Source organism: Zootoca vivipara, chromosome 8 (assembly GCF_965207765.1).
Source record: "Zootoca vivipara chromosome 8, rZooViv2.hap1.1, whole genome shotgun sequence".
NCBI lineage: Eukaryota > Metazoa > Chordata > Lepidosauria > Squamata > Lacertidae > Zootoca > Zootoca vivipara.
In genome coordinates, this window is record NC_142591.1 from 7,530,447 (window position 1) to 7,542,332 (window position 11,886).

Here is an 11,886-nt window from a genome sequence, read left to right on the forward strand (position 1 = left end):
TAACTCGCCCCTCACTATGAAAAGCCTGAGGCAGTGGAATGGGGATATCTGCTTGCGCATGCGCCCCCCCTCTCCCACTTGTGGGGGCGGAGCCTAAGCCGGAGAGGCCGCTGAATCCTCTCGGAGCGTTCTGTCTCGCTGGGAGGAGGGGAAAGGAGAGGAGGAGTGCGGCTCGACCCGGAAGCGGAAGTGGCCGTCGATGGTGGCTCCCTTAGCAACGGGCGCCGCGAGGAAGCTTTGAGGAAGCTTTGAGGAAGAGGAGGAGGAGGAAGAAGAAGAAGAGGGGGTTGTCAATCGCCGGAGCGCAGACGGCCAGGCCCGAAGGGATGGCGGAGAAGTTCGACTCCCTGGAGGAGCACCTGGAGAAGTTCGTGGAGAACATCCGGCAGCTGGGCATCATCGTCAGCGACTTCCAGCCCAGCAGCCAGGCGGGCCTCAACCAGAAGCTGTGAGTGACCCTCCTACGCAGGCCCCCCCTTCTCAGCCCCCTCCTCTCTGTGCGCCCCCTTGGAGCTGGCAAGACCAGTATTGTGGGGAGGCGCTGTTTCCTTAGGCGCCATAATACCCGTGGGTTAATCGACTGTCACTTTATTTGATGTCAAGTTGTCGATTTTAAGTCATTTTCATGTATCGATTGTGGTTTGCTCGTGTCAGATTGCCAAAAGATGTGTGATCTTGTATATATCCCCCCCTCTACACTTTGCCCTGCATGCAGTCATATAGAAAAGTGAAAAACGTAATATGGTTAAGATTCCCTGTTTGTGGGGTGCTCTTTCCCCAGAGAGGCTCGCCAGACGCCATTGTTGCGTATCCTCGGGTCCCAGGTGAAAACTTACCTCTTAACCCAAGCCTTTGGCTTCTTAATCTATGTATTAAGAGCAGAATACAGTGGTACTATTACTTCCCTTGATCTAGATGCTATATTGTATATAAAATATATAAAAGGATGTCATATAGAGGAGGGTGAAAGGTTGTTTTCTGCTGCTGCAGAGAAGCGGACACGGAGCAATGGATTCAAACTACAAGAAAGAAGATTCCACCTAAACATTAGGAAGAACTTCCTGACAGTAAGAGCTGTTCGGCAGTGGAATTTGCTGCCAAGAAGTGTGGTGGAGTCTCCTTCTTTGGAGGTCTTTAAGCAGAGGCTTGACAGACATATGTCAAGAATGCTTTGATGGTGTTTCCTGCTTGGTGGGGGGTTGGGCTGGATGGCCCTTGTGGTCTCTTCCAACTCTATGATTCTATGATTCTATTTTTATTATTACGTTTATATCCCACTTTTCCTCCCAAGTAAAGGAGCTCAGGGTGTCCTGCACAGTTCGCCTCCCTCCCCATTTATTCTCACAACAACCCTGTGAAGTAGGTTAGGCTGAGAGACTGCGACTGGCCCAACAAGCTTCATGGTCAAGTGGGGATTTGAACCCTAGTCTCTCAAGTCCTAGTTTAACACTCAGACGACTACATCACACTGCCACTGTGCCCTTTTAGAAGTGGGTGGAATGTTTTTCAATGTATTCCCCCACTCCATTGGTCTTAATGTATCTATTGGGTTTTGTTTGTTTGTAAGTCACTTTGGGTGGCCTTGGGCAAGATAATGCAAGGTCTTTTTGTTTGTGTGGAATCTTTTTGACATCAGTTTGGAGAGAGTATGCATGGGTATATATTCCTGGATTTTGCTCCTACAAGAAGTAGTAATGACCACTATCTTGGATATGGCATGGTTTCAAAAGAGGATTAGACAGAATCGTGTAGGAGAAAGAAATGTTCATTTTCCACTGTTGGAGACTGTATGCCCCTGAATACCAGTTCTTGGGAGCTAAAAATGTGAAATTACACACACATTCTGCTAGTTAGCTTCCAATAGGTATCTGGTTGGCCATTATGAGAGTAGGATGCTGGACTACATAGGCTATTGTCCTGTTCTTGCATTCTTACTCCTGAAATTGTCTTTAATTAGACAGCTGGTAGTCAGAAGTCTATAAACATGGAGGTTCCATTGCTGGTCATTGCTAATAGATGAAAGGTCCATATGCATATTCTTTTGAAAAGCCACCTCCTCTATGGATTTAGAGGAGGAAGGGATTGAGATCTGCTAATATTTGGTTTTCTAGTGCAGTCATCCCCAAACTGCGGCCCTCCAGATGTTTTGGCCTACAACTCCCATGATCCCTAGCTAGCAGGACCAGTGGTCAGGGATGATGGGAATTATAGTCCAAAACATCTGGAGGGCCGAAGTTTGGGGATGCCTGTTCTAGTGGTTCTTTTTATTTTTGAGAATGCTCTTTTTGTGTCTTTTAAAAATTACTTATAGGAATACAGACTAGTGCAAATTGTTGTTTCTATTGTCTTAGTAGTTCTGGGAATGAATAAGCTTATGTTTCCTTCTCCTAGGAATTTTATGGTTACAGGCTTGCAAGATGTTGACAAGTGCCGGCAGCAGCTTCATGATATTAGTGTGCCTTTGGAAGTCTTTGAGTAAGTGTTTAACTTCACATGGTTACAGGCAATACTTCTCTCCAAAGCCTATTGGTACTCTTCCTGGGAAAAGCATCTTGGTCTTCTTCATCTTAATGATTTTGATGAGCAGGGCTAGAAAGCAAAACTCTGTACTCTATAGAGCATAGAATTAGTACTAAATGGTACTAAATTATCTTCTGGTCTTTAATTAACATCTTGCAGAATATTATTTCACACCTTTTCTCAGTTTTTCTCCCCTCAGGTATATTTCTGGGAATAGTTTGGCTCTCAGCATCTGTTTAAAAAGGCAGTTCTTGTATGTGATGCTAACTGAGCTAGGTGAACTTGTCATAGTGCTTCTTAAAGTAGTCTGTATACAGCTAGATGTTCAGTATTGATGTAAAAATGTCAGCAACATATTCTTAGTTGCATATACATAATCCAGTGTGTCAGTGTTGAGAATAGATGCTCTATATGTCTGTTTTACACTGCATGGAAACTTATCTATCAAACCTGACATATTATTTATTTCCTCAGATATATAGATCAAGGCCGTAATCCCCAACTTTATACTAAAGAGTGTTTGGAAAGGGCTCTTGCTAAAAATGAACAGGTGAAGGGCAAAATTGACACCATGAAGGTAAGATAAAGGTGTTTCTCAAATAACATGTATTCACTAATAGATAAATAGCCTCATTAAGAGGAAACACAAAATATATAGCAAAGGACTTGATAGGCTTTGCCTATATACTGGCAGTCTTCACTGATTATATCTGAAGGATCAAATTCTCTAACAAGAATTCAAAGTGTATTTAGAAATTAATAATGGTCTGCAAATTGCAACTGATTGATAGTACCTAGAGTTTTCACAATCTGAGAGTGTTTCTAGATCCAGTTTTGTCATTTGAGGTTAACTGCTCTTGGCTTGGACAATCTGAAGTAACTGCAGCAGCTGTGACCTTTGCTGGACAAGGATCCTCTCTGCCACTCCTACCTATACTCCGGTAATCTCCTGGATTGCATTGATATAATGCAAGGTTCCCTTTTGAAAATGATTCAGAGCTGCAGTTCAGAGTATAGCTCCCAGCCAATAACTGGGGCCAGTCAGTTGGGCAGTTTGTGCTCCCCCAGGTAGCCCTGACATCTGAAGGAGGGCAAGTGATAACTAGAAATAGGATCACCTTTGCTGTGGCATGTTGCTTATGAAGTGCAGTTATGTGCTGCTAGGGAGGCTCCCTTGGGCCTACTTTGTCTTTTTGTTACCAGGCAATTTTAAAAATATGCTAAGTCTTTAATCTTTGGTTCATTATTTTAATCTTGCTGTTAACTTGATTTTTTTTTTATAAGCCAGTCTGGTGGGGTGTGTGACAATGCAGTGTAGTATATCAGTCTGAATAAGCTTTCCAAAGACTTAGGTTAAAATATTAATTCGGCACTAGATGAAATGAATCGTGTGACTAGTCTTTATTGTATTTATTTCTTAAATTTGTATGGTGCCTGTGAGGGACAGGGGATATCGCGAAGTCCCTCCCCTCCTGAGTTCAAGCCAATCCCCGAGCACAGGGGGAAGCAGAGAGAGTTCCGATTCCAGTGGGGAAGCAGGAAGTCGTGTCCGAGGCTCAGGCAAGGTAGAGGAGCCAGGGTCCCAGGTGGGACAGGAAGGGGCGAATAAGGGCGGGAGACCCATCCCCCCAACTCCGGAATTACGCAGAAAGAGGAGGGGAAAGAGGATGGGTCTGCCAAAGCTTTTGTGTTGGAGAAAGACGCACCAAAAGCCATTAGGAGGTTCTGAAACCGACTGACCACATCACTCCGTGTAAATAGCAATGACTTAAGCACTGTAAATACGCAGCACCAATAAAAGAATAAAATGCAGAGCTGCGTAGCGTCGTTACTCTGAAGTAGTCCACTCCGGCCACTGTGACAGCAACCTCCTAATCCTTTTTGGGCTACTTTGGAGTTGCCGGGATGAGCGTGTCAGAGGCGGAGAGATGGCGGCAGATCGCGGAGCAAGCCCAGCAAGAACTGCAGCAGCTGTCGCTGCAGGCGCAGGGGGAATTGAAGGCAGCTAAAGAAGAGACTAAGAAGGTCCAGGACGACCGGCTACAACTTGCGGAACAGGTGAGAGCGCTACAGGAAAGAGAGCAGGAATTAAGGGCGGTGGCGGTAGACCTCCAAAACAAGCTGGATGCAGAGAAAAACAAGGCGGGAGGGGCACCCCAAGTCCAAGTGCTGCCAGGAAGGAGAGCCGGGACGCTAGTAAGCAAGTTCAATGGAGACCCGAAGGAATATCAGGGCTTTGAGACTGAGATTGTGTATGCTCTTGAGCTGCACCACGATGAGTTCCCTGATGATGAGCACAGGGTAGCGTTTATTGTGGAGCACCTTACCGGGGCAGCCAGGGAGTGGCTAAGACCGTTAATTGCAACAAAGAATCCTTGCATGAAGAATGTCAAACTATTTCTAGAAGGTTTGAAAACGATGTACTCGTCCGATAGTCATATGGACCAGACTAAGGAGGAACTTCATAATTTACGCCAAGGAAATATGACAGTTCGCGCGTATTGGGCGAAATTCACCATGTTGGTGCACAGATTGGGGTGGGAACTAGAGTCACCCCCAATGCAAGCGGCGTTCTACTTGGGGTTGCATGAGGAGGTGAAGGATGAGCTCTCGAGAGGTCCAAAGCCCAGTAATATGGATCAGCTGAGCAAAGCGGCTCTGGCGGTGGGGGTGAGACAGGAATCCCGGTGGAGCGACAAGCAAGCAACGCGCGCAAAGCGGGCTTGGTTCCCACGGTCGCAGGAGAAGCCACTCCCCCAACAACCCTTTCAAGCCACGCCTGGGGCCAGTCAGGACCAGGAACCCATGCAGATTGATAGCGCGCGCGCGCGGGCTTTTCAAACCCCAGCGGCGCCAAGACGCAAGGAGGGAAGGGGTGGGAATTGCTTTCTCTGCAACTCCCCCCAGCATCTCGTCAGAGACTGCCCACATCGCAGGGAGTGGCAAGGAAAGGCGGGAACGGTTGTGCCCTCCCCCACTGACGCAGCACCACAGCAGGGAAACGGGAAAGCCTGGCTGCAGGAGACAAGGGGCAGCAGCCAGGCACAGTCAGCAGACAACAGCCCCAACCCACCCACCCGCACAGAGAGGAGCAGAGCCAGCCCACCCCTCCCAGAGCAGGAGTGGTTCTAGAAGTGACGCTCACGCTCCCAAATGGCTATCCCCTGACGGTCCTCTCCCTAATTGACAGTGGTGCCTCAGCCAACTTCTTCTCGAGAAACTTTGCAGAAGAGCACCAGATCCAGCTTCTGCAGCTGGATTTTCCCCTGCACGTGGCAACCATTGACGGCAGAGAGCTGCTGGGAGGGGCCATCACTCATCAAACCCCCCCCATGAGAATGACGGTGGGAAGGCACTCAGAGACACTGGCATTCAACGTCACAACCATCTCAGACCCCCCCATCGTCTTGGGCATGAGCTGGCTGGCGCGCCATGACCCCTCCATAAGTTGGCACCAGAGATGCATCACTTTTGGATCGGACTTTTGCCTGGAAAATTGCATGCAGCACCAACCAGGGGAGGGGCCTCCGATAGCCATGGTGGCCACCATGCACGTCAAAGGGGGTGAGGCGATACCCAAGCCGTACTGGGACCTGCAGGAGGTCTTCAGCGAAGCGGAGTCCGACCACCTACCCCCACACAGGCCTTTTGACTGCCAGATCAACCTGGTGCCAGGGGCAACTATACCCCCAGCCAAGCTGTACGCCATGTCAGACCAGGAACTGGAGGATCTGCGCGCTTTCATCGACAAGAACCTCAAGCGGGGGTTCATCAGAGAAAGCAAGGCAGCAGGGGGCAGCCCGGTCTTCTGGGTGGACAAGAAAGACACGCAACAGCGCCGTCTGGTGGTGGATTTTAGACGGCTGAATTCAGTGACAGAGCCAGTGGCTTTCCCCATGCCCAGAGTGGATGATCTCCTGACAGCGGCACGCAGGGGCAAGATTTTCACCAAGCTAGACCTGAGGGGGGCGTACAACTTGATCAGGATCCGGGAAGGCGATGAATGGAAAACCACGATGTTCACGCCTCTGGGCTCTTTTGAATATCTGGTGATGCCCTTCGGGTTGCAAGGGGGCTCAGCATGCTTCCAGGCCTTCATGCACCACGTCCTGGGGTCCCTCCTCTTCAGGAAATGCTTGGTCTTCCTGGATGACATCCTTATTTACTCCAATGACCCAGTGCAGCATGTGAAAGATGTCAGGGAGGTGTTGCAGCGCCTGAAGGAGAACCACCTGTATGTGAAGCTGGAGAAGTGCAAGTTTCACACCAAGGAGGTGGACTTCCTGGGCTACAAGCTGTCAGACAAGGGGCTGGCGATGGACAAGGACAAGGTGCAGGCCATCCTGGACTGGCACAGCCCCAGGACGCGCAAAGATGCCCAACGCCTACTAGGCTTCGCCAACTTCTACAGGAAATTCATCAAGAACTTCTCTCGCGTTACGGCTCCCATCACTGACTGCCTGAGAGGCAAGCAGAAGTTCAGGTGGACACCAGAGGCGCAAGCAGCGTTCGAAAGCCTCAAGAGGGTGTTCGCCTCAGACCAGAACCTGTTCCACGTGGTTCAGGACGCGCCCCTACGCGTGGAGACAGATGCTTCTGATAAAGCTGTGGGCGCCATTTTGTTGCAACTGGACGCCAACAGAGAGTGGAGACCCTGTGCCTTCTTCTCCAGGAAGCTGACACAGCCAGAGCGAAACTACACAGTGTTTGATCGGGAACTTCTTGCGATCCACGCTGCGTTCCAGCACTGGAGACACTTCCTGGTGGGCGCCAAGCACCCCATCCAGGTGTGCACAGACCACAAGAACCTGGAGTTCTGGAGAACTGCCAGGGTGCTCAACCAGCGGCAGATACGGTGGGCAGAGTTCTTCTCGAACTTCAACTTCTCCATACACTACATCCTGGGAGAGCAGAATGTCAGGGCGGATGCCCTCTCCCGCAAGCCAGAGTACATGGAGGAGGAGGCGCCACCGGCACCCAGGCACATTTTCCCCCCGTCAGCATGGTCCTGCGGAGCAGCAGTGGTGAGCGAGGCAGAACTCACAGCACTGACGGCAGCGGATGAATTTGCCAACCGCATCTTCAGAGAACTGAGAGGGGGGGGGAAGCAGGCAAAAGACTTTGCAGAACGCAGGGGGCTGCTTTTCTACAAGGGTGCACTGTACCTGCCCACCACCCAGCTTAGACGTACGGTCCTCAAGCAGATGCACGACAACCCAACGGCGGGTCATTTTGGGAGGGACAAAACCACTCACCTAGTCATGAGACACTTCTGGTGGCCAGGGGTGCGGGAAGATGTTCGAGACTATGTAAGGGGCTGTGACACCTGCCAGCGGGCAAAGGTGGTCAGAGCAGCGCCACCGGGATTGCTGGAGCCCTTAGCCACGCCACACAGGCCGTGGGAAGTGGTGTCCATGGACTTCATCACAGATCTGCCTTCTTCCAGGGGCAAGACCGCAGTGTTGGTGGTGGTGGACCTCATGTCCAAAATGTGCCATTTTATACCGTGTGCCAGGGCGGTCTCTGCAGAAAGACAGCCAAACTGTTTGTGGATCACGTATTCAGACTGCATGGATTACCCTTAAGGGTTATTTCGGATCGTGGCCGCCAATTTGTTTCCAGGTTCTGGCGGCGGCTCATGAACCTCCTGCAGGTGGAGGTCAGCTTGTCGACGGCTAGACACCCGCAGACCAATGGACAGGCGGAGAGGGTCAACGCCATTCTGCAGCAGTACCTGAGATGTTACGTCAGCCAGAGGCAAACGGACTGGGTGGATCGCCTGCCACTGGCAGAATTTGCCTACAACAATGCGGTGCACGTCTCCACAGGGGTGTCGCCCTTTAAGGCCAATTACGGGCGTGACCTCAGATCTTTCCCTGAGAGGGAGGGGGAGGAGGAGGAGGAGGGCCCACAGGCTGAGGATTGGGCAGAGGAACTGGAGACGGTGCACCAGCAGCTCAGAGAACACTTGGAGAGAGCCAAGGAAGCGTACAAGAGGGGGGCAGATCGCCACAGGCGACCGGGGGAGGTCATTAGGGTGGGGGACAAAGTTTGGTTGTCCTCGGAGGGCCTTCCCATCAGAGGGCGATGCAAAAAGCTGGCGCCCAGAAGGTTGGGCCCCTTCACGGTCACGCAACAGGTCAACCCGGTGGCATACAGGCTGGCACTGCCAGAGGACATGAGGGTGCACCCAGTGTTTCATAGATCGCTGCTGTCGCCGTACAGGGAAAGCAGCAGGCTCCGAGACAGCGAACAAACCCCTGAGGGAGGGGGGGAGAGGGAAGGCAGGGAGCAACTCAATGAGGCCACAGCCATCCTGGATTCAAGGTGGGGGGGTGGGGGGACTGGAGTACCTCATGGCATGGGAGGATGCTCCACCGTCCCAGAATGAATGGGTCCCAGCCACTCAGATACAGGAGGAATTCCTGGTAGAAGAATTTCACGCCCTCTTTCCCCATAGACCCAAGCCCTGGCACATGGAAAGGGAAGGGGAGGGGGAGGAAGCACGGGAGAGCAGTTCACCATGGCGCTGGGAAGCGGAGTTTGAGGAACCAGAGGATGAGGTATGGGTGTCACCGAGATCCACCCAGTCAGAGGAAGGAGCAGATTGGCAGAACATTTTTACCCCCACCAGCTCTGACGCCACAGACTTTTTGGGATTCCCGTCCTCCCAGGCGGAAGGGGGGGGCTTGCAGGACTGGGGGGAGGTGTTCACACCAACGGGCTCGGAAAGCACTGAGTTCTTAGGCTTCCAGTCGTCACCGACACCTGGGGGGGACCTGGGGAGGGGTGAAGGAGAGCTTGGGAGGGGGGTGGATGTGAGGGACAGGGGATATCGCGAAGTCCCTCCCCTCCTGAGTTCAAGCCAATCCCCGAGCACAGGGGGAAGCAGAGAGAGTTCCGATTCCAGTGGGGAAGCAGGAAGTCGTGTCCGAGGCTCAGGCAAGGTAGAGGAGCCAGGGTCCCAGGTGGGACAGGAAGGGGCGAATAAGGGCGGGAGACCCATCCCCCCAACTCCGGAATTACGCAGAAAGAGGAGGGGAAAGAGGATGGGTCTGCCAAAGCTTTTGTGTTGGAGAAAGACGCGCCAAAAGCCATTAGGAGGTTCTGAAACCGACTGACCACATCACTCCGTGTAAATAGCAATGACTTAAGCACTGTAAATACGCAGCACCAATAAAAGAATAAAATGCAGAGCTGCGTAGCGTCGTTACTCTGAAGTAGTCCACTCCGGCCACTGTGACAGTGCCCTACATTTGTATATCTCAGGGCAGTTCACAACATATAAAAATACAAGATAAAAACACAAAATTAATAATAAAAACAAGAACAAAACAACCGTTAGTCCCCCTCTCCACCTCCTCCCAAAACAAGTTTAAAAGGGTATCAGATGTTAATCAGCCAAATGGCTTGTTGAAGAGGAACATTTTCACCCGGCTCCTAGAGGTGTATAATCTAGGCACCAGCCTTCCATTTGCCTTTGGGATCTTTGTACATTTCCCTTCAAGAAGGCGCTCCCTGGGCTACAGTGGCAAACTGCTTTGGAAACTGAATGGAGTTCTCAAAGGACTTTGTTAATCTCCTTGGGTGCAAGCTGAAACCTTCTGTTTACAAGATGCTATAAGCACCACTGTGGGGGTACGGAGTGGGGTGGGGGCTTCATGTACCTTCACCAGGTGTGTAGAGTGCATTTGTGCCTGAGATACTATAAAGTAGGTCAGTAGGAGCTTGATCAAGTCTTTACTTACTTTCTGTCAAATAAAACCACTAGTACATGGTGGTCTTGGTTGTTGGACAGGTACTGCTGCTAATACTATCTCCCTCCCACCCGCAGCGCTAATAAAAGGCCCAGTTTCCCTGCTTTACAGTTTTCCTTTTCCTTTTTAGAAATTCAAAAGCCTATTGATTCAAGAGCTGACTAAAGTCTTCCCAGAGGACATGGCCAAGTACAAAGCTATTCGGGGTGAAGATTCATCTCCTTAATTACATTCTGTATTGTACTGCGTTCTTCTCCAGACACCACTGATAAGTTATTGTGGCAATATTTGACATATAACCAGAGGAATGAAAGTGCTGTATCCACAGAAGCATTGATTAAATGTTTTGTTTCTTGGGAAAGATGCAAGCTGATTCTCCCGTACAACATCTGAAGACATTCAGGTTCTAAGGACTTCAATAAGAAGCCAACAACTGTGAAACAGTCCTTAAGGGGACTTCCGGCTCATATGTGAACTGAAGCCTATCAACGTTGCTTTTTGTAAGATCCCATTTTGAATTACTTAACATACATCTTTCTTATATAAAGTAAAGTGGGGTCAGGCAAGCTATATGTCTGCTATTGAAGCACTGCCACCTACCAAATGGAGAAGCAGAATAGTCGCGGTAATCTCTCTTCCTGGGCAATTAATAGGTTTGTCCATACTTTTTCATTATACCTTGGTCTGCAGGAAGATTAGAATGATCCTATGATGCTATATGAAAGAATAAACAAGAACATTTGCAATATTGTGCACGTGCAATTGATACATTCTTTATAACCTGCTCCGTTTTGTATGGTTAATGCAAAAACCAAGCTTCTGATATTGAATTAGGTTGCAGCCTTGCTGGGTTAAATTTGTATAGTAAAGTCATTTATTGTCCCCCACCTCCAAACTTCCATACGGTCTCTTGGGCTCTTTGCACGGTCGATGAGAAATGTCAATCTACATTTTAATCATCAAAGGTATTTGCACGCTATACCTTGTGGGCGGCATCTAATTCATATCCATCTGCTGCTGGAAGGCATCAGTCAGTGTAATAGAGGAGGTAGTTTGCGGGGGTTTGTGGAGGGATACACTCTTACTAAGATAGGGCAGCTATAAACTAGCTCATACAGTCATATCTCGGTTTAAGTACGCTTAGGTTTGAGCACTTTCAGTTTAAGTACTCCGCGGACCTGTCTGGAACGGATTAATCCACTTTCCGTTACTTTCAATGGGAAAGTTCGCTTCAGGTGACGTACGCTTCAGGTTAAGTACAGACTTCCAGAACCAATTTTGTACTTAAACCGAGGTACCGCTGTACTTGCATGTTCTTTACTCTGCAACTGTAGCAGTCAGTGCTGATTTACATAGCTATCAAATGTATATGAAAAGGTCTAATCCCTTTTCTAATGAAGGTGGGGGAGAGATAGATGCTTGACAATCTATGCATTGAATAAAGTGCCTGGTTTTGGTGGAGGTGGTTTATGCCATTCATACAAACAATTTTTTACTAGTTCATATGTCCAGTTGTTCAAGGTCTCAGAGAGAAAGGTGGAGCTTCACTGCCTGATCACCTATAGGCAATCTTCACACAATGTTGGTAACCAGGCAAGCACTCTTAAAT

At 49.6% G+C, this 11,886-nt stretch overlaps 1 protein-coding gene across 1 annotated transcript; it reads left to right on the forward strand.

The window, feature by feature from the left end:
- The first annotated feature begins 207 nt into the window (after positions 1-207).
- Positions 208-11,027, forward strand: MED10 (mediator complex subunit 10). Its single transcript, XM_035101554.3, has 4 exons — positions 208-448; positions 2,392-2,475; positions 2,995-3,097; positions 10,408-11,027. Exons 1-4 carry the CDS (start codon positions 327-329, stop codon positions 10,501-10,503), a joined length of 405 nt encoding a protein of 134 aa, XP_034957445.1. The 5' UTR covers positions 208-326; the 3' UTR covers positions 10,504-11,027.
- The last annotated feature ends 859 nt before the right edge of the window (positions 11,028-11,886 follow it).